General features: G+C 38.3%; 1 protein-coding gene across 12 annotated transcripts in view; it reads left to right on the top strand.

Moving 5' to 3' along the window:
* The window catches only part of bltp1 (bridge-like lipid transfer protein family member 1), a 434,366-nt gene that overhangs the window by 346,861 nt on the left and 61,147 nt on the right, over nucleotides 1–26,358 (top strand). For 8 of the 12 annotated variants that reach the window (XM_087980106.1, XM_043674037.2, XM_087980105.1 and 5 more), the window contains 6 exons: nucleotides 5,654–5,777; nucleotides 9,867–9,976; nucleotides 12,208–12,313; nucleotides 15,359–15,421; nucleotides 21,293–21,531; nucleotides 22,028–22,252. In XM_087980106.1, coding sequence (XP_087836232.1) covers nucleotides 5,654–5,777; nucleotides 9,867–9,976; nucleotides 12,208–12,313; nucleotides 15,359–15,421; nucleotides 21,293–21,531; nucleotides 22,028–22,252 — 867 coding nt within the window. The remainder of the gene's footprint in view (nucleotides 1–5,653; nucleotides 5,778–9,866; nucleotides 9,977–12,207; nucleotides 12,314–15,358; nucleotides 15,422–21,292; nucleotides 21,532–22,027; nucleotides 22,253–26,358) is intronic. The other 4 variants (XM_087980113.1, XM_087980109.1, XM_087980110.1 and 1 more) reach the window with 3 other exon arrangements.

Below are 26,358 nucleotides of genomic sequence, written 5' to 3'. Positions count from 1 at the left end.
GAGGATCGTGTCTAATCGTGGCTAGCTTGTGTTCGTGTATCCTGGTGGCTAACTTCCTTCCTGTTTGTCCTACTTATTGTTTGTGGCAGTCCTGACCCAGTACAACCCATGGACAAAACCAACGTCATCTACAAAATTCCATCCAAGGACTGCCACAAACACTACGTCGGACAAACAGGAAGAAATTTAGCCACCATAAGACACGACCCTCTCTCCCTCGTAGCCCTATACACGGATGAAAAAAAACACCATTTCGACTGGGACGACACATCTATCCTGGGACAGGACTAAGCAAAGACATGCCAGAGAATTCCTAGAGGCCTGGCACTCCAACCACAATGCCATAAACAAACACATAGATCTAGATACCATCTATCAACCCCTCAGAAAACTAACAGGAAATGACATCACCACAAACCCCAGGAACCCCATCCAGGAGAAAGATATAAATAGAAAGCAGGAGACAACAGCTTCGCTTCACTTGGAGGTCGCCACTGATGATGTTACCGAGCCAAGTAATGAAACGTCTGGATATCAAACCTACAGTTCAGCTAGCAAACCTACACCCTTTAATCCGATCTCTCAGGATTAATTCTAACAATTTGTCTACCACTGATGTAAGACCAACTGGCCTATAATTATTTGGCATTTCCTTTACACTCTTTTTAAATAACAGAACCACATTTGTTCTCTCGCACCTCACCTGTGAAGGTTGGAAATAATCCTCAGAGCATCTTCTATTTCCATCCTGATCACCTCCAACATCCTAGGGAATAATCTATCTAGCCCTAGTGAGCTATCCACTTTCAAGGATTCTAATTCCTCTAACATTGCCTCTTTCGTTATGATTATTTTTTCCTATATTTCACACTGTTCCTCTTGGATTACTGTATCCACATTATGCCCTTCCTTTGTGAATACAGAGATGAAAAGTTCATTTAAAATTCTTCCCATAATTTCTGCACCTTCACATAAGTTTCCTTCTTCATCTTTGATATGTCTCACTTTTTCCTTAACTATTCTTTTGCTCTTGATATGCTGGTAAAACATCTTTGGGTTTTCCTTTATCTGGCTTGCTAATATTTTTTTCATGCCTTCTCTTTGATTTCCTTATTTCTTTTTTTAACTTGATCCCTGTACTTTCTGTACTTGTCTTGGCTATCTATAGTGTTGAGGTTTATATGGATTTCCGCAAGATATTTGACAAGGTCCCACATGGGAAACTGATACAGAATGTAAAACCTCAAGGGATCCACGTTAACTTGACAAGTTGGAACTGAACTTTTTGGAGTGATAGGAGACAGAGGGTGGTGGTAGAAGGCATTTTGTGTGATTTGGAGTCCTGTGCGTAGTGGCACGTCACAGGGGTCACTGCTGGGTCCTTTCATGTTTCTGAAATTCATAAACGATGTGGATGAGAGTGTGGAGATGAGTAAGTTTGCGAATGACACAAAGATTGGCCGAGTGGTTGACAGTGAGGAGCAAGGCATTCAGCTACAGGAGGATATAAATGGATGAACAGGTGTAGGCAGCTGAATGGCAGATGTAATTTAATCCAGATAATTGTGAGTGTTGCACTTTGGAAGAAAGAACAAAAGAAGGAAATAATCAATGGCAGGAAATTAGGAAGCTCAGGGGAACAGAGTGATCTTGGGGTACTTGTTCACAGACTGCAGAAGGTTAATAGAGTAGTTCAGACAAGTTCAGATGCTTGCCTTTCTCAGCTGTTGTATAGATTATAAAAAACGGGAGCTATGTTGGAGCTGTACAGAACTTTAGTTAGTTCAGTTTTGGACACCACACTATAGGAAGGATGCGATTGTACTGGACGGATGCAGAGGAGATTCACCAGGATGTTGACTAGGATGAACCGTTTCAGCTATGAAGAGAGGCTGGATAAGCTTGAGTGTTTCCATTGGAGCAGAGATGATTGAGGGAAGACCTGATCGAAGTATATAAGATTATCAGGGGTGTGAGCAGGGTGAATAGAAAACAACTTTCCCCTTAGTCGAAGATTCAATAACAAGGGGACATAATTTTAAAGTGAAAGACAATAAGTTTGGACAGAATTTGAGGAAAATATTTTTCACCCAGAGGTGGTGTAGGTCTGAAATGATAGTTGAGGTGGGAAATCACAAAATCTTTAGAGAATACTTAGATGAGAACTTGAAATTTTATAACATTCATGACTATGGGCGTAATGTGGGAAGGTGGGATTTGTGTATAGACTGAATGGGCTGACAGGCCTTTAATTTATTGTAAGATCAGAGAAAATTACAGCACAGGAACAGGCCCGTTGGCCCTCCAAACCTGCACCAATTGGATCCTCTAAACCTGTCACCTGTTTTCTAAAGATCTGTATCCCTCTGCTCCCTGCCCATTCATGTATCTGTCTAGATACATCTTAAATGATACTATCGTGCCAGCCTCTACCACCTCTGCTGGCAATGCGTTCTAGGCACCCACCACCGTCTGAGTGAATAACTTTCCACGCGTATCTCTCTTAAACCTTTCCCTCTCACTTTGAACTTGTGACCCTGGTAATTGAGTCCCCCACTCTTGGGGGGGGAAAAAGCTTCTTGCTATCCATCCGGTCTATACCTCTCATGATTTTGGAGACCTCAATCAGGTCCCCCCTCAACCTCTGTCTTTCTAATGAAAATAATCCCAATCTACTCAACCCCTCCTCATTGCTAACACCCTCCATACCATGAAACATCCTATTGAACCTCCTTTGCACCCCCTCCAAAGCATCCACTTCCTTTTGGTAATGTGGCAACCAGAACTGTACACATTATTCCAAAATGTGGCCGAACCAAAGTCTGATACAACTGTGATATGATGCCAACTCTTGTACTCCATACCCTATCTGATGGAGGAAAGCAAGTCATGTGCCTTCTTGACCACTTTGTTGACCTGCGATGCCACCTTCAGGGAACAATGGACCTGAACATCCAGATCTCTCTGTATATTAGTTTTCCACAGGACATTTCAATTTACAGTTCGCTCTTGAATTGGATCTTCCAAAATGCATCACCTCGCATTTGCCTGGATTGAACTCCATCTGCCATTTCTCGCCCAACTTTCCAATCTATCTATATTCTACTGTATTGCCTGACAGTCCACTTCACGATCTGCTACTCCACCAATCTTCGTGTCATCTGCAAGCTTGCTAAACAGATCACCAATACCTTCTTCCAGATCATTTATGTATATCATAAACAACAGTCGTACCAGCACGAATCCCTGTGGAAGGCCACTGGTCAACATTTCCTCATTTTGAGAAACTCCCAGTCATACTCTGTCTCCTGTTGCCCAGCCAGTTCTTTATTCATCTAGCTAGTATACACTGGACCCCATGCAATTTCACTTTCTCCATCAGAGCTTAAAAATGTGTTGCTGGAAAAGCACAGCAGGTCAGGCAGCATCAATTGAACAGGAGAATTGACGTTTGAGACATATAAGCCCTTCTTCAGGAATGAGGAGGGTGTGCCAAGCAGGCTAAGATAAAAAGTAGGGGGGAGGGACTTGGGGGAGGGGCGTTGGGAATACAATAGGTGGAAGGAGGTTAAGGTGAGAGTGATAGGCCGGAGAGGGGGTGGGGGCGGAAAGGTCGGGAAGAAGATTGCAGGTCAAGAAGGCGGTGCGGAGTCTGAGGGTTGGGACTGAGAAAAGTTGGGGGGGAGGGGAAATGATAAAGCTGGAGAAATCTGCATTCATCCCTTGCGGTTGGATGGTTCCTAGGCAGAAGATGAGGCGCTCTTCCTCCAGGCGTCTTCTGCCTAGGAACCCTGCTGCGCTTCCAGCAGCACATTTTTAAGCTCTGATCTCCAGCATCTGCAGTCCTCACTTTCTCCCACTTTCTCCATCAGCCTACCATGGGGAACCTTATCAAACACCTTACTGAAGTCCATGTATATGACATCTGCAGTCCTTCCCTCATCAATCAACTTTGTCACTTGCTCAAAGAATTCTATTAAATTGGGAAGACATGACCTACCCTGCACAAAACCATGCTGCCTATCACTGATAAGTCCATTTTCTTTCACATGGGAATAGATCCTATCCCTCAGTGTCTTTTCCAGCTGTTTCCCTACCACTGACGTCAGGCTCACCGGTCTATAATTACCTGGATTATCCCTGCTACCCTCCTTCAAGAAGGGGACAACAAGAGCAATTCTCCAGTCCTCTGGGACCTCACCCATGTTCAAGGATACTGCATAGATATCTATTAAGGCCCCAGCTATTTCCTCTCTCACTTCCCTCACTTCCCTGGGATAGATTCCATCCAGAGCTGGGGACTTGTCCATCTTAATGCCTTTTAGAATACCCAATGCTTCCTCCCTCCTTATGCTGACTTGCCGAGTAATCAAATATCTATCCCTAACCACAACATCCGTCATGTTCCTCTCCTGGTGAATACCGATGCAAAGTACTCATGAAGAATCTCACCCATTTTCTCGCTGACTCCATACAAAAAAATCTGGGAGAAGGAACAGAAGACAAACTGGCAGAACAAAGAAGAGAGACACAAAATGGGGAAGAGGGTGAAAGAGAAATATGCCATGAAAGAATAGGGTGGACAGGGAGAAACACTAACTGGGGGAGAATCTGTAGTGAGGTAAGGCTTATGTTGACTTGTTATATAAAGTTATTGCCTCGTCTATTTTATTATGAGGGTCAGACAGCTATGATGCTTCATTTTGTGGACTGAGCATCACAACCCTGAAACTCGGCTTTAGGAATGTGAATAGGGGATGGAATTAGTCATTCCTTTGTTTTATTTACTTGTATTACTTGCAGAACATTTTGGGCAAGTGTGAGGTGATCATGCAAGTTGTTAATGTGGTTGTATTTCATTCCAAACAGATATGTTTATTTAAAGAAAAGTTCATCACATCACCAAATTTAGAATTGACCTCCTAAGTTATGAAGATTGTTGAGTATCTAAATCTAATTTCAAAAATAAATGTACCATAGCACCTTTATCTTAATGACAACACATCAATAGAGTGTTGGAAGAAACTCTCAATTATCCGATGGCAGTTTTATTATCAAACATGTGTTGAGGCAAAGCTTATCATTATATTATTTGTTCTTAAATTTATAAAAGGAACAAAAAATAAAATCACTTAGTGTTTGAAACTCCTCCTTATGTAATTGATTTTAAAAAATTAGTATGAGGGATTTAACTTATTTATGATATTGTGCAATCTTTAATTGGACATGCAAAAGCTCAAAACTCTATGGTGAGACAGGTAGAGAATTTTCCTGGTTTGTTGCCTGCGCAATCAGCAGATGAAGCAAATTGCTCTCTGAGGTTGTCAACTGTTGTTTGATATTTTCTTGGAGATGCAATCTTATGAGATTCAATAGATAATTGATCACATCAAAACAGAACAGTCTGGAAATAATTAGTCAGATGAAAGGCCTTCAACCTGCAATGTTAACACTGTTTTTCACTTCACAGATGCTGTCTCCTGTGATGAGCATTACCCAGACTTGTTGTTTTATTTTGAATTTTGAACATGTACAGTATTTTGCTTTTGTGTTTGGATTAATTTAGAGTTGGTCTTGAAAAATTGAGAAAACTAAATTCAATCTAAATGTTGATTAACTTAACTCAGTTAATAAAACATTTGGGTTTTTCTAGAAAACTTGGTGCAAGTGAAGGAACAATAAACCAAGAGATACAGCGTTATCAACAACTAGAATCTGTTGCTGTTAATGACATTCGTCGAGATGTTCGGAAAAAATTACAACGATCCAGTATGAGGGTGAGCAAATTATTTGTTGATGTAAATTCATGATCCTTTCCCTCAAAAGTAGCATAATCTTCCTGTGAATGTTTTTAATAAATCTTGTTTTGCTATGTTTGCAATAATACTTTAGGTATTTTTAATCAATTATTCAGGAGACCCAAGTTTAAATCCCATCTGCAGCAGAGGTGGGGATACTAGCACTGTGTGCTTATTGTATTTTGTATTCTTGGCTTGGCTTTGAATTGTAATCTCTTGGATTCAATACTCCATGGACTTGTTGCTGTTGCCTGTGAAGAGATAACTGTGATAATGTATCCTCCTGTTGTAAAAGTTGCAAATAAGGTTGTCGTCTCTACTTTGCTGGATATGAATGAGCTTGATATAGATCTAGCATTGCCTCAAACGTGAGTCTGTATTTTGGAGTTGTGTAAGGCTGGTACTATACTTTCAAAAAAATAATTTGGAGTGGTTTTGCATTCAGAACTTGTTTCACTCCATATTAGTTTCACATATATCATAATAGAATTGCATCCTATTGAGAGTTTAATAAGAACATCTAGAGAATGAAGATGCACCATAGTTTGCTTAACAGCTATTGCTACTCATCAGATAATTGAAGAATTCTATAAAAATTCTGAGTTGCTACAAAGACTATTAATGAGGAAGTTGTTCAAGATCTCCAAACTTAGAGTTCTCAATAAGCCCTTGTTCATACTCCAGAATTTTGTTTACTTGATTTCTTTTTCCCCCCAGTCAACTAAAGGCAAGGTATGGGAATATTCCCCATTCTGAATAATGTCCAACAATGTGAGGGAACAAAAATCCCATAGGTGAAAATGTATAAGATAAGTGAAAAATGTACTCATTCTGCAATTTTCAGGTGTTCTGCTTGATGATATGAAAGACAAGTGAGAAAGGATATCAAAATAATACATTTTGGTATCATCAGAAATTGGGAATTATATTTTGTGGTTTGGAGATTGTGCTGGCCATTAACTGTACAAACAGGTCTGTTGTAATTGTGTCCTTGTGACTGATGGTTGTCAAGTCAGCAGAACCAATTATTAAAATTATTGGGACTGAGAACGACTTGGCGGTTGTTAATTGGGTGACATTAGAAAATGAAACGGAGCAAGCTGAAAGCAGTATTGAGAACCAGTATCAGACAGGACCAGACATAATGCAATACATTTTTCTCAAATAAAATAAATTGGAAGATAAGTGCAAAAATGTTAGGACCCATTGCAATGCATGAAGGTTTACAAATCATTACTTTTTTAAAAAATCAGCTGATTTTTAAAATAAATCTTTCAGCAATGCATAAATGACCTACATAGAGACAGGTTATGCGAGTGACCAACCAATTATAAGATGGAGTGTTAATGTTGGGAAGTATAAGATTATTCACTTTGATAGCAAAACAAAATAGAGTGTATTTTAAAAAGTGTGAAACTTATAAATGTTGATTTTCAGGAAGACTGAATGTACTCATAGAAAGAACACAGAAACTTAGCATACAGTTATAGCAACTATAGGCAAATAACAGTGTGGCCTTTATTGCAAGGGATTGCAGTACAAAAATAAGGTAATATTGTTTCTGTTGTGCAGGACTTCGGTGAAACTGTGCCAGAGGTGGCGTGCACAGTTTTAAACTCTGCATTTAAGGATGGAATAGACTTGAATGGGATACTGTCATTGACCTGAGTGTGTTGCCCTGTGTTGAGAAACTGACTGAATTGGGCGTGTGTTCTCTGGAGTTCAGAGTGATTTAAATGAAACATTTAAGATCTTGAAAGGGTTTAGCCAGATCGGCACTGAGGGGTTGTTTTCCTACCTCAGGCTCAAAAACACACTGAAGCTCGAAACCACCTAAGCCAAAACAGTTGTTTGATTAGCACCACATCCATAAATACTCAATATCTCCAAATAGCAGCAATGTGTACCAATGACAAGATGCACTGTAGAAATTCACCAAGGCTTCTTTGACCCAACTTTCAATGCCATAATCACAATCTTCTAGAATGACTGAGGCTGCACGTGCATGAGAATGCTACCACCTCAGGTTCCTTTCCAAGCCAGTTACTATCTTGACTTGGCTGCTCCTTCAGTGTCACTGGCTCAAGTACCTGGGATTCCCTCCCTAATGATAAATGAATAATGATGCCTGCACCAAATGTATTGCAGCAATTCAAGAAGTCAGCTCACCAGTGTCTTCTCAAGAGCATCTAGCCAGCAATGCCCACAGCGCTTGAATGAATAAAGAAAAAGTACATATTGGTTGGAAGATGTGTGTATGAGACTGGAGACTAACAAAGATATCTTGGAATACAATGCGCACCTATCATTAAAAGTTCCAAAACAGATGACCAAAGGGGATAGAATTGAAAAATAGGCAGATTATGTGAAACTTGTGTTAGATTAGATCTTTCTTGGAGTGTTGCATACAGTTCTGGTCACCATACTGTAAAAAGGATAGGGGGCCACGAGAAAGGAGCAGAGAAGATTTACAAGGCTAATACTAGAAATAAAGGAGCAGGAGAATTGACGTTTTGGGCATGAGCCCTTCTTCAGGAATGGGGAAGGTGTGCCATGCAGGCTAAGATAAAAGGTAGGGAGGAGGGACTTGGGGGAGGGGCGTTGGGAATGCGATAGGTGGAAGGAGGTTAAGGTGAGGGTGATAGGCCGGAGAGGGGGTGGGGGCAGAGAGGTCGGGAAGAAGATTGCAGGTCAAGAAGGCGGTGCTGAGTCTGAGGGTTGGGACTGAGATGCGGTGGGGGGAGGGGAAATGAGGAAGCTGGAGAAATCTGCATTCATCCCTTTTTCTTAGCCTGCTTGGCACACCTTCCTCATTCCTGAAGAAGGGCTTATGCCCGAAACATCGATTCTCCTGCTCCTTGGATGCTGCCCGACCTGCTGCGCTTTTCCAGCAACACATTTTTTCGGCTCTGATCTCCAGCATCTGCAGTCTCCTAATATTAGAAATATGTGGGTATATATATCAGAAAAGGATGAACAAATTTGGTCTCTCTTGGTGGGGGAAAGAAAAAGGCTGGGAGCTGATGCAATGAACCCCTTTAAAATTATAAAAAGTTTTAATATAGTGCAAAAACAGTTTCCAGTTATGAGAGAGCATATTGTAAGATTAGATATTAATAACATAAGATGGTCATCAGGAAATCCAAAAAAAATTCAGAAGAATCATGATCAGCCAGAGTGATGAGAATGTGAAACTTGCTACCATGTGATTGACGTGAGTAATATGGATAGATTTAAAGAGAAATTAAACAAGCATAAAAAATTACAAAATAAAGGCAAAGTTATAGATTTAATTGAGAAAGGTTGGGAGGAGGCTTGAGAGGAGCATAAATACCAGCATGGCTTGCTTGACCTGAATAGCTTATTTCTGTTCCCTTGTAAATCTGTCAAACTATGTATTGTATGCAGAGTAGACATAAGCCACTGTGTGTCTGCTCCAACTCCTAATTCATAGCTGCCAGCCTAACAGTATGTTGTGAGCACAGTGCAGTGCATGAACCACAGAGGTTCAAGAAAGTAGCCCACCACCACTTACTTGATGATAGCTAGGGATAGACAATAAGTGTGACCTTGATAACATTGCATGAACAAATTGAAACAAAGCTGTGAATGGAACCATGCAAGATTGCCTTAAGTACAGAAAAAAGGCTAATGTGGACTTACAGATTTAAACAGAGAGGCAAATGTCAAATGGAAAATGATATATGCGTACAGAAAATTTTAAAGCAAAGAAGAGAATGAGCGATATGGTCCCTCGTGAAATTCATTAAATGCTGTATTCTGTCTATTTGTATAATGTATCCGTGCTTTAAATGGCATTATCTGTGCATTTATTGTGTTGCACATTTTAAACTTTTATTGAAAACAGTATTAACATTTGAAAAAAATTTTGGACTGAGTTAGTTATGCTGCTCCATGTAAAGGACAAATATATTAGAAATATGGAACACAGTTTGTTTATAGAAAGTCATTGCAATACATTGTTAAAGCTTGACCTTGTACAATGTTGCATATAGCTTTTTATTTTATTCCAACTCCAAAGTCTAAGTGAATGTGTGGTTTGTACAGGCTGCATCCCTTAAAGATAAATGGGGTCTAGGCTATAAACCTAGCTACAACAGATCAAAAAGTATTTCTGCCTCTGGAAGACCACCTTTGAGAAGACTGGAAAGGACAAGGTGAAACATGTTTTACTATTACAGTTGTGATATTTATACTATTGTAAAATTTAAGAAGGACTATGATATTTATGTAGTACCTTCTATCCTATCCAATTCTGCTTCAAAGTGCAATCACTGGCTTTGGCAGATAAGCAGAACATGTTATACCCCACAAACAACAATTCGATGAATGAGCTGAAAGAAAACACACGCTTTGTCAAAAGTTTTTATCTCTTAATTATTCAGAAATACACAAGAATCCCAATATTTGTACTTTGAGAGGAGAGTGCTGATTGATTGGCAGATAGATAATGATTGCTATAGGCATTGACATGGCGAATGTACCAATTAATGCCGATTGACAGTTTACAGTCAAGTTTTGTTTAAATTTTCAGCCAGATGAAGAACGAGGCCGTGTGTATTAATATACATAGCTTTCAGTGTGTGTAAATGCAATTCTAAATTATTCACATGCAAGAAAGAACATATACATACACTGCATCTGTTTCAACTCAATAAAACAGGTACCAGACATTCAGTGTTTATTTCTCAGGGCAGTGCATTGACCAACCACAGTCAATCTGGCTGGTTTAAAAAATAAAAGCTTGGCTGTCAAACTGTCAATCATCATTAACTGCTACTTTCCCATGACAGCACCCGTACCAATCAAAATCCATTTGTCAAACAATCAGCACTTCACTGTCATACACAGTAAATTTTGTTTTACCTCCCTAAATTATTATTCTTGTGAATTATCCTGATGTATGCAAGACAAAAAAGCTTTGGCAAAATGGTTCTTTCTTCAGCAATACTCAAGTTCTGTACTGTTAAACAATTATTGATGGATATTTATTGGTATGGTTGGACTGCCCATTCCTCAACAAAAAATGTAGCTAGGAAGTTGAGGTATATCCCTAATTTCCAAGTAATGCTTTAGTCTGTTTATTGTGATTGACCCGCCAGGGAAGGCATATTTTTAACATATTTTTAATAAATTGCTGCTTTGAAAATATTGCAGTCAGGTTATGTAGCAGGGCCTTGACCTCACCACATTCTGACTGGGAACCAAGGTGGTTTCCAACTAAGCAAAATATACCACTATTGTACTTACAAGAATAATGTATTTCTTTAAAGATTTATAATTAAAACAGTAGCTTTGCCCATATTAAACTGATATTCATTAATTCACTGATGCTATTAATATAATCTGGGGTTATTTATAACATAAGCATTCTTTAAATATGGTCTGCCACAGATATGCTCTTTCAGGTCAATGGAACATCTTGAATTCACAAACTGCCAGATCTGAACTATTAGGGACTGATTAGATTTGAGATTAGGTTAGATTTCGTACATATGGAAACAGACCCTTCGGCCCAACAAGTCCACACCGACCCTCCGAAGAGTAACCCACCCAGATCCATTCCCCTACCCAATGTTTATCCCTGACTAATGCATCTAACAGTATGGGCAATTTAGCATGGCCAGTTCACCTGACCTGCACATCTTTGGATTGTGGGAGGAAACTGGAGCACCCAGAGGAAACCCACATAAACACTGAGAGAATGTGAAAATTCCGCACAGACAGTCACCAGAGATGGGAATCGAACCAGGTTTACTGGCACTGTGAGACTAACCACTGAGCCACTGTGCCGACTGAAATAACACTGATTGAAGGAAAAGCACATTCTTATTAACCTAAAAGTGGACAGTTGCATAGTAATGTGTTTCTCTTAGTGACCCTCAAATGAACCACTGCACAGCATTATCACACATTTGAAAAGGTCAGCAAAAGTCTTATCAAAAGCTGAAATGCTCCTTTTGGAGAAGTACTTAAAGCTTATTAGATTGTAACTTTGAAATAATAACTTTACTGTATCTATTGTAATAGTACAGAAAGAAATTTTATGGCAGCTTGTTAAGTTCTTACATGTAAATGTTGCATACCGAAATTTCAAAACCTGTACTTCAGAATAATGTATTTAGAAATCCTAATGCATAATGTCTAGCAGCATAGCCCTGGGTGTATGAAGATTCTGGCCTGGTTTAAGTTTGAAATATTCTTTGTTTAAAAATATAAACTCTAATTTTGTGTTAACCTGTCTGTTCAATAATTTCTGGAAAATTGTTGAATTTGTTTCGATTTATGTAAAATACTTATAATCCTTATTTTAAATTATTTTCAATTTGAACATGTAATGTCTGCATTCACTACATCATTGGTCATGTTCACGTGAGTTTTTCTTCAGTTCCAGAGTAGGTGAGGCAGAAGAGCCTAACGAAATCCAAACTTCAGAACAACCTATACCTGGATCAGGCACTGGAACAAGAGTGACTTTCAAGGTACAAGAAACGGTAAGAGTCTCGTAAAAATTAACCATCGGCCATGACATCAAATAATAATATCAGCAGCAAAACCATATTAGAGAAACTTACAGACAAGAGTCTGGAAATCCTAAGGTCTATGTTCTCGGGTTCTGAAAGAAGTAGCTGCAAAAATAGTGAATGAACTGGTTTTAATTTTCAAAATTCTATATATTCTGGAATGATCCCAACAACCTGAAACTTGGCAAATTAAAATTTGTGGTATGGCAACACAAAATCAATATAGTTTTAAGGAAGAGTAATAATGTTTGATAAATGTGTTAGAGTTTCTTGAGGATGTACACTTGTAGGGTAAGTAAAGAGAAGCCAGAAATATGATATACTTAGACTTCCAAAAGACAATTGAAAGGTTCCACACAAATGTTCCAACTCATGGAGTTGAGTTTAATGAATTAGCATAGATAGAAGATTTGATAACAAACAGGAAGGAAATGATAGGAATAAAAGTGGTATAGCAGCTAAAGGCAATAAGTCTAAGCTTGTTGTTGATACAAAGCCCAAGTGGGAAAGGGAGGATGTGATACGTAGATATAGAAAAGCTAATCAAGTGAACAATTAGGTATAATAAGAGTTAGTGTGAAGTTATTCACTTTCTTAGTAAGAATAGAAAAATGGAATATTTCTTGAAAGCTGTGAAACCTGTGAATGTTGATGTTCAGAAACACTCTGGTATTCTCAGACATGGAATGCACAAAAACAACATGCTGATGCAGCAAGCAATTATACAGGAAACTCGCATGCTTGTCTTTATTACAGCAGTGTTGAAGTACAGGAATATACAAACCTTATTATAATTGTACAGAGCATTGAGGCAACATCTGAAATAGGGTGTGGAATTTTGGTCCTCATATTTAGGAATAGCATTGCAATAATTATAAGAAATTGCACTGAATGTTTACGGAGAAGATTCACTCATGAGGTGGGATGCCCACTGATGAGAGACTGAGTGAATTGGGCTTATATAGTACTCTCTGATGTTTGAAGGACTGAGAGAAAGTCCCATGGAAACAAGATTATGAAAGAACTTGAGAGGGTAGACCAGTGCTTTACAAACCATTTCCCCCATTGCAATCCCATTTTCATGCACTCAACCATAAATTAAGATGAAGGGAGGTTTTGTGGAGTTTTGGGTTGCTTGGGAAAGACGTGTAAATGCCCCATAGAAGCAGAGACGAGATCTCTGTATTCACATGTCCAAATAACAGCAGGATAAAAATGTGAGCATGTCATGGTGACTTGAGTTGGTCCTAAGGCTGTCCTGCCAGAACCTCCAATACAGTCACCAATGCTGACCTGGAGCTTGTGACTCAACTGATGAGGTTACAACCCCCCAATGATTTGAAATCCCCTGGGCTAGATATTGAAAGGTTATATTTTTCTGGGTGGGGAATCTAAATGGCTGGGCCATGGTGTCTAGATAAGAGGCCAGTGATTTCAGGTTGAAATATAGGGAAACCTCTTCACTCAAAGGGTTGTGAATCTTCAGAACTATATATTCCTGAAAGCTGTGGTTTTTCATCATTGAATATATTTAAGGCTAAAATAGATATTTGTTCCTCAGGGAATCTAGGGAAAAATGGAGTGGTAGAAAAGAGAAGTTGACGCTGATCATCAGCCAAGGTTGTATTGAATAGTAGAGCAGGTTTGAAATTCTATATGATGGATGCCTCCTATTTCTTATGTTCTGTGAGATTTTGTACAGTGCTTTCTTTGAGATTGGGATTAAACAATATAGGTGAGATTAGTGTTATAAATATTGCCCGTCTTTCCTTAAGATCTCCAGAGTTGCTTAATATGTGACAGAGCTTTCATTTCTTAGCAACGATATCTGTTGACTTCATAGATGCAAGTATTGACCAAAAAGGCCTGTCCTTATTTGAGCTTTCAAGTTGTTCCAAAATAATTTTGAAGTGAATCAATGTGAAGATGGCAAGATAACTAAAGACAGTTAGATGATCTGATTCCCCGGTCATATTGTAGCTAAATAGTGTAGCGATCTCCAAGGAAGAAATGTAAATGCATTCCCATGTTAAACCAAGTTTAAGTAATTGCCAAGCACTCTGTAAAACGTTTCAAAGCCTTTTTTCTTTGATCATGCTTGGAGGTCCAGTTTCTGAATTTCTCTTGTCTTTTTTCTCATCATTGATCATCTCAAGGCATTGTATTGGTTATAAGATGCTATACCAAAGCAATCTCTTGTAAAGCTATTAATTTTCCAAATGAAAGTATGAGCAGGTATTTCGCTGTCTTCATGCACTTTCAAAAATGAAATGCCAAATGCCAACTTCACAATTAGTTCTAGGAATGTAAGCTAAAAGTAAAGGAAAATGCAAATTGAAGTATTTATCATTTCTATTTTAAGAATATTTTGTGGTGTTTGCTTTTATTTGTGTTGAAGAAGGTTATTAGAGAAATGTGAGATTTAAAAAGTTAATTTTTTGTTAAGCAATTTTATTATTGCATTGCTATAATTCTTTTCCTCCCTGTTAAAGAACAGTACACTTTTTTTCTCTCTCTTTTGCAAGCCAAGAACAGATTCCTAGGCCTTAGCTAATTTTCCTTTTGATTGTCGTCTGCAAGGAGCTGCACAAGAGGAATGTGGCTTTTACTGTGTTACTGAAGACACCCTGTGCATTTGACTCAACACATGCATGTTGTAATAGATTTGATATTAGCAATTTTGTACTGAACTGTAGTTGCAAATTAACTTATATTGACTTATCTGTCTTGTATTGACACTAAAAGTTTAGAATCATGGTGACCAAATTTTACTGACTGGTTATCATTAATTGAAACTTTTAGTGGATCATGTTCTGAGTACAGAGAAAAAAATTATTGATGCACATTGTTTTCCAATAATGTTAAAAAGCCCTTGTATTATTTATGTGTGACAGTAAGGGCTGTTAGCGTGACATGCCTTGCAATTTTTTAGTAGTGTTACAGTAATCTAATGGGAATGTTGCTTCCTATAAGCTATTATTATATAATTACATTTTCCTTTTTACTTCATTAAAGTTGAATGATACAGCTTTGGGCCTTACAAAACAAGTCAGCACTCCAAAAGAAGGGTATTTTCAGGTACTGGTTAAACATTTGCTCTGCAACAAAATGAATTGCTTCATGGGAAAATCATCTTCACATTCTATCAACTTTTAAACAATGCAAGTTTAATATAACAGCATTTATGTGGTGTGATTTCAAAATTTTACATTGAATGTAACTTTTTATTGGATAATCAACATGTACAGCAACACATATTGCTTTTGCATCGCAACAAATATAGTGTGCAAGTCACTGAAAACTTTGTCATGCTAATGTTAGAAAACTGCTCATACTTTAAGAGTATATAGTCTTTAAAATGCAGTTGCAAGGGAACCATTTCAACTCTAAATGAGACTAAAGTTTTAGTGAAATATTGATAGTATCATTTCATTCAAAAGTGAAATATTTCATGCTCCATAAATGCTCATGAACTTGCATGTAACTTGCTTTTTAATTAATGCATACAACTCTTTTGCTCTACAGGCAATTTTGATTATTACTGAATTTAACCTTAATCTCCATCCTCCATGGTTTATAGAGTAAAGGCAAAATTCCTAACTCTCTCTTTATAATCAAAGTTGAGAACTATAAACATAGTAATGTTAGGAAATTTATTTCACTTAATGCTTTGCTTTCATTGTATTCTAACACCATTTTCTTATGTTATTGTCTGATGAAGATTCTTTGTGTATTATTGTTACTTGAGATCTTAGGTTCTACATTGGAGGAAAATGGATTTAGTTTTCAGTTCTGTGAAAGTCTGACTTTTTTTTAAACAGGTCAGAAAATAATTTTGAAAAGTGAGTTCAAAACAGTATTTAGAGGAAGTCATGTGATTTAAGCTGAATGCCCAGCAAGCCTCTTGGGAGATAATTGAAATGTATTTGTGTTAGCCCCAGTCTCCAATCAGAGAGGGCTGGGCAGAAGTAGTGAGTTGTTTAGATGTCAGTAAAAATAAAGTTCCAGAAGCAGAGGCTGTGCAAGTGTCAGAAAGAAATACATCGTAGAGAGCTATTGAAGACAAGTATAGGGAATCCTTGTTAACCAATATGTGTGCTGCATTTGCAGTTTGCTTTGAGGGTCTCCGAGAGAGACATTAAATAAAGAAAATAGCACTTAATGAATGCACAGCAGAAATTTACCAAAAGAAAATCAGTTGCAGCAGAGCATGGACATAGGGATGACTATTCACTGAAGTACCTGTAAAGCTGTTGCTAAGGTAACAGGCCTGAATTTTCTTTTTTGACATTTGCAATGAGAGTATTCTAGTCATCTGATATAGTTGTGATTTTTCCTTGTGTAGTACATCTTTGTGTTCTTTTGTTCAAAGTATATCGGTAGCCTCTTGTGACCATAACTCAGTCAATGATTTCATTAGTAAATAATAAGAAACGTAAAACCAATGGTTTATGAAGCCAGTTTTCACTCTGAGGTCTCACTTATCAAATATTACTGTCAGCTGGGATCATAAGCATCTGTCCACTCAAATAATTGTTAATGCTGTGTTTGTAAACAAAGTGCAGTTCTGCATTTCTATTGGAATCAGAATCCAGTGCATATCTTTAGTGATGGTGGGGTTTCTGTAGTTGCCCTCAATGTGTAAAGTACAGAGGAAGAAAGAATGAGCTGTGGATCCTATGTTGATTGATCCTTGCTGAATAGTGTTTACATTTGCAGATTAGACAAAACCTAAAACTGGCCTAACCATACATGATCATCACTCAGCAAATTTAATTTTTTCAGCACCGATACGTATGCTGAGTATGTAAGTTGAGCTATGTTTTCAGACGTTTCGTCACCATACTAGGTAACATCACTGAGAGTCTCTGGTGAAGCGCTGGTGGTATGTCCCGTCTGTCTATAAGTCTTGGTTTCTTAAGGTGGGTGATGTCATTTCCAGTTCTTTTTTTCAAGGGAAGGCGGATAGAATCTAAATGAAAGTGTTTATTGATGGTTCTAGTTAGAATGCCATGTACAAGAATTCTTAGAGGCATGGCATTCTAGCCAGAACTCCATCAATAAACACCACCAGCACTTCACCAGACACACTCACTGATGATATTACCTAGAATGGTGACAAAACGTCTGAAAATAAACCTTCAAGCTCATAAAGCTAACTTACATACTTACCATCAACCTGAGCTACAAATCTTCTCAAACATTGCTGATACATATGTTGATTTGACCAATAGGATGTTTGCCATTACCCAAACAATTTTAACCTAATATATCGTCCTTTTTAAAACAGGAGGAAAATCTTGCGTTGATCAAATTTCACCTTAAAATACGCAATGATTCACATTTTTCACCTTGTTCTTAAGTCCCTCACTAGCTTAATAAGCAAAATATTGATGTTGTCTTTATTCAACTTCCATGCTTGTAGGACAGTTACAGGCACTATAGAGAAGGAAGAACTTTTTTTTTATATGAACCTATAGCTCTTTTCGTCTTGTTGACATTTCTTTGCTATCATTATATGTTCAAAATCATTTTACTTGTTGGGAGTTATTTATTGAACATCAGTGCAATTATAAACTTTGAATAACAATCCCATTTTCTCAGGCCTTCAGATAATTGAAGTCTTTCAAGCATGGGATCATTCTCTATCATCTCTATCATTTCACTAAGGATTTGACATTCTTCCTAAATAATGGTTTCCAGAATTAGTAACAACCTAATTTGTGTTTTAAAATATATTAATTAAAAAAACTAATCCTATCCCTGATTTATTTGTGGACACCACTGTACACTTCCCTCCAGTGTCGAAAAGAGGTATTTCTTATTCTCTGCTTTCAGTCAAAAGCTGAGTTGATATTCTTGAAGGTACTGTTCATTAAATCCCATTAGCTTCAAATTTTCTAATGAATCTGTTATGTAGTAATTTGCCGAATCTCTCTTAAAACTCCTTATACATAACTTCAATTCCACGATGCTCATCAACCTTCTGTCATTTTCTCAAAGACTCAATCAAGTTAGTCATGCACAATGTGCCTTTAACAAATCCTTTTCTCTCTTTGACCAAGTATCAATTAATTTTATCTCAGGTCGATGTCTCTGAGAGTTTCTCCATGAGCAACTCTCATGGTGGGCGGCACGGTGGCACAGTGGTTAGCACTGCTGTCTCACAGCGCCTGAGACCTGGGTTCAATTCCCGCCTCAGGCGTTTGCACATTCTCCCCGTGTCTGCGTGGGTTTCCTCCGGGTGCTCCGGTTTCCTCCCACAGTCCAAAGATGTGCAGGTCAGGTGAATTGGCCATGCTAAATTGCCCGTAGTGTTAGGTAAGTAAGGGGTAAATGTAGGGGTATGGGTGGGTTGCGCTTCGGAGGGTCGGTGTGGACTTGTTGGGCTGAAGGGCCTGTTTCCACACTGTAATGTAATCTAATCTAATCTAAACCCTGGTTTGACTAACCAGTAGTGCCAGGTTTATGCCTTCTCGCGTATTGTTTGAATGGGGATATACCATTGCATTTGTTTACTTCTCTGCACCATCCCTACAATGAAGGAAGAAATTGTAGCCAGAGTTTTCGTGATTACTTTTCCTCAGCAACGTTGGGTGTATCCCATTTGAATGAGAGTACATTTTCAACTTCAAAAATAAATCAAAGCTTTTATTTCCTACATTGTGCTACTTGCACTGTAAGGAACTTTGTTGAGGCATTAATTCTGTGGGAAATAATCATACGCTTTCAATGCTCAAATGATCTGTAGAATGTTTTTCCGAGATGTTTCCCAACGAGAAGTACATATCTTGGCAGTGCGGACTGTGTTCTACTGCTCGATTATCTCTTGTCTTGGATCCATATGCATACATAAAATCATTTTATGTTAAATCCAAGGTTTTGAACAGCAAAGTGCACCAAGTAAATTTGCAGTTCCTTGTTACCACAATGCCAATTCCTGTATTTTACTGGCATACTACTTTTTGAGTATGGAGATGTAGAAACAAAATTGGAATACTTCTTTATGTACTGTTGGTTCAGTATTTATCTCTAAAAACACCACTCAACTAACCTTTTGATATTTTCTCCAATGTGATACAACTTGAATCAACTTTTACAACTTGGAGCAATCTTTTGGTTTTGTATACTTGCTCTTAATGTTGTTTTATCTGGTCAAGGAACTAAAAGTTATTTTGCTAATTAGCTATGAAAGATTAGAGATTACCTGATAAAGAATTTTGTAAATGGTAATAGATCTGAAGGCTTTGATGGTCTTGTTACATTAAACTCTACCCATGCTGGTGGTGTCACGCACAGTATGTGAGTGAAGGCACAAAGTTTTACACTAGCCTTCATTAGGACTAGATGTATTTTGTTCAGCTCCTGCAAATTCTAGTAATTAAGCCTGACTAGTGTAGTTGTAGTTACTGCCATCATCTAATAAATCAGCTTGTTACGGACTCTAAGTCCCTGTAAGGACTCTGCGATTCAGCTACCACTGATCATTAGACAGACTCTAGACAAAATATGTACAAAGGATGATGGCAACTACTCTACCTCAAACAAACCTTACTCATAACCACAAACAGGCATACGTAGCGCACACCATGGGATATCAGTAGTGGAAATCGGTTTATACCACCAAGAGGATAATGCAGTAACCCAAAGGTTACCTTTAGAAGTCAAATGCTTAAATGACTTATTTTTTCCCCAACCATCATTTGCAGTTGTTGATATTTAGTTTTTCAGTGAACTTGAACTTTTTCTTGTGAACAGCTTTGCTCATCAAGGAAAAGGGAGTTTGTGCTGTGGAATGCAGCATGTTTATTCTGAATCAGAGCAAGGTTTTCTCTTCTCTCCTGCACAACCTACCTTAGATGTACAAAGTTAAAAATCACACAACACCGGGTTATAGTCCAACAGGTTTAATTGGAAGTACTAGCTTTCGGAGTGCCCCTCCTGCATCAGTCCAATACTGTGATTTCTTTTGCACTAATGTTACATTTTACTCAATTTGTGTACTTATTATCATGTGACCTCGGAGTAAAATTAGTATTTCGTAAGGAATTATACACGGTGCGGCACGGTGGCACAGTGGTTAGCACTGCTGCCTCACAGCGTCAGAGACCCGGGTTCAATTCCTGACTCTCTGTGTGGAGTTTGCACATTCTGCGTGTCTGCGTGGGTTTCCTCCGGGTGCTCCGGTTTCCTCCCACAGTCCAAAAATGTGCAGGTTAGGTGAATTGGCCATGCTGAATTGCCCGTAGTGTTAGGTGAAGGGGTAAATGTAGGAGAATGGGTCTGGGTGGGTTGCGCTTCGGTGGGTCGGTGTGGACTTGTTGGGCCGAAGGGCCTGTTTCCACACTGTAAGTAATCTAATCTAAACAACTTTCTGATTTAGACTGATGGTAAGGCACATTTGCAATGAAACTGCTCAAATTCATTTCACTCAAGCTTGTTATATGTGACTTTTATCAAAGAATAATCATATGAGTAAGTACCCCCATTCTAGATAATGTAACACTTTCTACCTTGCTGAAAAACAAATTGACCAAGAGGATTTTATAATCTGAAGTGTTGAGTCAGAAAATAAATTTTGACAGCATTGCTGTTTGCAAAATAGAATTTGTTGATTGTACAACAATAAGCAGTGACTAATGAAGTAATAAGGACAATAATGTTGATAAAAGATTTAAACTTACACCATCTTTGTAGAGGTAATTTAAATTGGCAGAAGAATAACCCACATAACATTTCACCCAGTCTCTGTTATAGATTTTAGAAAATATCTAGGCCGGTGAATAAATTGTCAAATGTATCAATGCTCATTCCATATTACAAAACCATTCTGTCTGCTCAAGTAAAGCATGGATAGTGATTGGGTTCTAATTTAAACTAACCTGAGATTACTACCGCAGACATAGGAGTAAAAGTAATTTTGAACTTCTCAATTTTTTATGGCATCAGTTCCCTGAGGAGACAGAATTGGATCTATTATCAATCACCGTCGATAGTCCATCTCATTACTCACCCATCAGTGAACGTTCAGTGTTTAGTTCACCCAGAACCCCACATGTCGTTCAACAAAGAATTGCCTTCCAGCTTGATGATGCAAAGCGAGACGACAGTTTGTCATCTTCTAGTGAAGAGTCTGACCGCGATGAAGAATATGATAAAGAAAAACCTCAATACATCAAGAGGACACCGTGAGTGCACTTTATCTTTTTCTTTCTAAAATTATTGAATAATTGTCTCCAGGATCTATTGAAAATAAAATTTGAAAGCATGATGTCAAACTGTAAAATTTCATGTGAACTACACAATAGGATTGACGTTTTTTCTGGTCCACTTCCCCCACCCACCTCTGCCTCCCTCACCCTTTGTCCGCAGTGTCTGATTCTTCCCTCCACCCGCCATGGAGCCTTTTTCTTCACTTGACCTCCCCAACCCAACCCACCCCACCCCATCAACCATCATCCCTCTTGCAGCTTTTTCTTTCACCTCAGTCTCCCATTCTCAGATTTTCTTTCTTTGCCACCCCACTCCCCTTGCCGTCATTTTCTTCCCCCTTTCAACCCTTTTTTTACAGCTTCTTTCTTTACAGAAGTTCAGAATGCCGAGAGGGATAAGTGGGAAGAATTACTAAAGGTCAATATTGTGTGTGTTGTGTTTCTGAGACTATTTGCATTATCTATCCTGTAGACATAACGTACGTAAAAAGAATGCAGGGCTTGCTGCAGTCCAACAACTTTTTACTGATCGTTGGCCTTCAACATCAATAAACAGAAATTCCCTAAATACTGCAACAGAACGGAACATTGATTTTGAGCTTGATGTTCGTGTGGAAATTGAGAGTGGAAAATGTGTACTGCATCCAACTACACAGCAGCTGCAGCAAGCAGAACATGATGAATTCAACATTAAAAGGTATGAAAATCCTTTATTTGCTGTTTTTGTCTTTGTGTGTAAATACTTGCACTACAAATATAATACTTGGCTTCAAGAGTGTGCACTTAAGTTAATTAGACATTTCTCCATCATCTTTCAGTTCTGTCATGTTTTGACTGAAAATTGCAAGAAGTGACAATGGCAAATCTGGGAACTTAGTGAATGATAGGGCTGATGGTCTATTTCATCAGTAACTAACAGTTCTGAGGAATGACTGTGTAGTAAATCATAGAATAGAGTTGAATCAGAAACAAGTTAAATAAACAAAAGGAAAGAAAGAATGGATTCAGAGAAAGAGGCAAAGAAAAATCAAAACAAATTAAATTTTAAAAGATTGCAGGAGCAATTTATGTCAAGCAGGAATGTCCATGGTTTTGGTTCCCAAGCTTTAACTTTTAGGAGCACATTTAAATGGAAATTAATTGGGAAATTCAATAATTACTTCAAAATCACCGGGACATTAACAGCGATCAATTGTTTTCTTGAAAATTAACAGTGGAATAGAGTAAGGTGTCCAGTAATTTGTAATGATTCTTAACTGATGGGATATCTTGTCCTCACTGCAACTTGCTAGATGATTTACGCCCTAAGATAAAATTGTGCATTAAATTTACTTACTCTCCAAGCAATTCTGGGCCAGTATCCATTTTTTTGTTTACAAAATTCAGTTCAATATTTGAGGATTAAAAACACTCCCAAACTCTAACATAATACCATGTGAAAAAGCAGATGATTTCTGAGGACTTAAGAGGCCATAAATATTTTTGTTTGATTCCTCTTTGGTTATAAAATAAATAATTACTCTTAAATTTATTTACTCTGTTGCCTATTTGCATTCCCTGACGTATTGCTTAGAATTAGACTAAGAAGAATTTGCAGTTAATAATGGAATCGTAGATGTATTCAAGTCAGACTATCAGCACACAGTTGAGCGACTCCAAAACAATTTTTCAGTTGTACACCTGCATTAGTTTCCAGATCCCACGCCTTCTATGAAGACACACCAGTGAACAAAAATAAATCCCCAATTTGTAAACTCACATGGGGTTGCCAAATCTGAATAACTGCATCACTGGAAGTTTCGTCACGTGACAATCTAATCATATGATGTTCCAACCGGACAATATTCTGATCAACAAGTACGACAACTGCATTTCAATTGCGATAACACCTTTAATGGTTCATATCCAAATCAGCCAAAATTTGACCTCGAGCCAAAGGAGATATGGGGTCAGTGGACCAAAGTCTTGGTCAAAGGGCTATATTTTAGGAAAGGCGTTAAAAACGGAGAGAAAGTAGAAAGGTTCATTGAGCAAATTCCACACCTTAGAATCTGGAAAACTAAAGGCAAAACTACCATTTAAAGGGTGACAGAAGAGGACAGGAGGCCAGAGTAGGATAAACACTGGTCGCAAATTTGTTTCGATAATGCCACAAGAAACAGAAATTAGAACAGCTGAACATTGTGGCATCATTGCTTATCCACGTGGCAACCCATGCTTGAAGAGTCTAAGGGTAATTTGACATACCAATTTAGATAGATCAAGTTAATATCCTTTTATGATCATAATAATGTGCTCAGTCTACATTATTTAGCCATCCAACTTGCAGGTGTGATGCTTTTGTCTGACTTGTTGTAGCATTTGTAGAAGAACCACGATGTGCTCTTGGAAGAGTTTTAATGACTTGTGTTTTTATGGCAGTGTTTTTGCAATTGAAGAAGTAATTGAGAATGAGATTCCACAAAAATTCCCATCTTCAGTCAGGGCAGAGCCAAATATGTGAATTTTAAATACAAGGTTAAAGCTGCTTCAAATGATTTTTAGTCGGCAGTGGCAAGTGGGTGATTCATCTTGGCCTCCATCTAAGATCCGTGGCCATCTTGTATATCAGCATCAGTTGACTTATTTCACTACTTGTTTTATCAAGAAGGTAGTTGGTAGTAGCAAGGGCTATTGGATTCGTAACACTCTGGCTGTAGTCTTGAAGACTTGTTCTAGAGCACTAGCTTTGCTGCTAGCCAGACCCAATACATCTAAACATTGGCTGCTACCTGACAATGTAAAAAATTACCAGATGTGCCCTGTCCACAAAAAGCAGGAGGAGTGCAATTTGTTGAATTATCGTCCCATTACTCTATTTTCAGTGATCAACCAAGTGGCGCAGGTTGTTGACAGTTGCTTTAAGCAGCTCCTACATAGCAATAACCTGCTCGTTGCTACTCATGTTGGGTTTACTAGGGCCATTTGTCTCCTGATCACATTCAAGCTTTGGTCAAAATATGAACAAACAGCTGAGTTCCGGAGGTGAGGTGAGTGTGACAATGTTGGCATAATTTGACAGTGTGTGGCATCAAGGACTCCTCGTAAAATTGAAATCAGTGGTAATTTGGGATACAATTTTCATGGGGTGAAGTAATGGTTAGCAAGATGGTTGTGGTTGTTGAAAGCCTCATCCCCTGTATATCAATATAACATTTCTTTAGGCCAGTGTCCCATCAAGCCATCTTCAGCTGTTTTCTCAATAATTTTTCTTCATCATAAGGTCCAAAGTGGATGTGCCCACTAAAGATGAGACTGTGAATGTGCATTGATAATGGAGCAGTCTTGCCTGCATATAACATAACCTGAACAATATTCAGACTTGGACATTATATAGCAAGTAACAGTCATACCACGCAATTGCCAGGCAATGAATATCTTCAACAAAAAAAATGTCTGAACACTTCCTGATGGTTATTCAATGGCTTTTCACTGTCAACATCCCGGAGGTTGCCATTGATTGGACGTTTAACTGGGGCAGCTGTTGTTGGAAAAAGCATTGGTAAAAGCAGGTCAAAGACTGGGAATTCCACAGCAACTCACCACCTGACTCCACAAAGCCTGTTTGCCATCCACAAAGATGCAAGTCAAGAAATACTTTAAGCTCCCACCTCCTCACCCCAGATAGCAGACACATTGCAGCTCTATTGTCTGCAAGTTACTTTCCAAGTCACGATTATGACTTAGAGAGAAATGCCTTCCATGATCGCTGTGGCTCCAAATTGTTTTACAGCCAATTAAGTAGTCTTGAAATGCAGTAACTGGGAACAGTACTGCCAATTTGAGCATATTAAGTTTCCAACAACGTCAGTGATATTGACTAAATATTCTGATTTGCGCTGTATTTGAGCGATAAATATCTAAAGTTCCAAGGATAACTTGCCTTTTCTCTAAAATTGTACTAGAGGATTTTTCATTCTCACCTGGGAGATTGAAGTGTTTTAATTTAAAATCTTATCCAAAAGAGTACACTTCCAACAGAGCACCACTCATTTGGTACTGTGCTAGAGTGTTGACGTTTATGCTCAAATCCTGGAGTGGAATAGACTGTGTAGTCCATAATCATGTAGCTTAGACTGAGTTACTATTTTGTAGGAGATACAAACTATTTTCTTATAAACCTGTTCAGAGATATTATTACAGGTGAGACTTGCCCCAGGCTTCCTGACTCAGAGGTAGGGATACTACCACTGTGCCACAACGTAGATATCTAGTCTTACTCTCCTGTAACTTGCTTTTTCACGAATGGATAATAAATCATTTTGTTACTCCAAGAATATATCTTTTCGGCCAAGGCTTCCACATGGTTACCCTTCACTGTTTAGTCAGCAGGAAATTGAGGAGCAAATATGCAGGGAGATCGCAAATAGCTGTCAGAATAATAGGGTTGGAATAGTAAGGGATTTTAATTTTCTAAACATAGACTGGAACTAATATAGTAATAAGGGGTTGGATGGGGAGGAATTTAAGTGTGTTCAAAAAAAATGTAGATGGCCCTACTAGAGAAGGGGCAAAACTTGACCCTTGGGAAATAAGGCAGGGCACTGAGGTGTTTGTGGGGGAACAGTTTGGAACAAGTGACTAGTTCTATTAGTTTTAAAATAGTTATGGAAAAGAATATGCCTGGTCCACAAGTTAACATTGTAAATTGGGACATGGCCAATTTTGATGGTACTAGACACTAACTTTCAAAAGTTGTTAGGGGGAGGCTGTTTGCAGGTAAAGGGACATCTGGCAAGTAGAAAGCTTTCAAAACTGTGATAA

This window comes from Chiloscyllium plagiosum, unplaced genomic scaffold (assembly GCF_037043375.1).
Source record: "Chiloscyllium plagiosum isolate Xiang-an unplaced genomic scaffold, Cpla_swu_hap1 HiC_scaffold_36, whole genome shotgun sequence".
Taxonomy (NCBI): domain Eukaryota; kingdom Metazoa; phylum Chordata; class Chondrichthyes; order Orectolobiformes; family Hemiscylliidae; genus Chiloscyllium; species Chiloscyllium plagiosum.
This window is presented reverse-complemented; position numbering and strand designations above follow the sequence as displayed.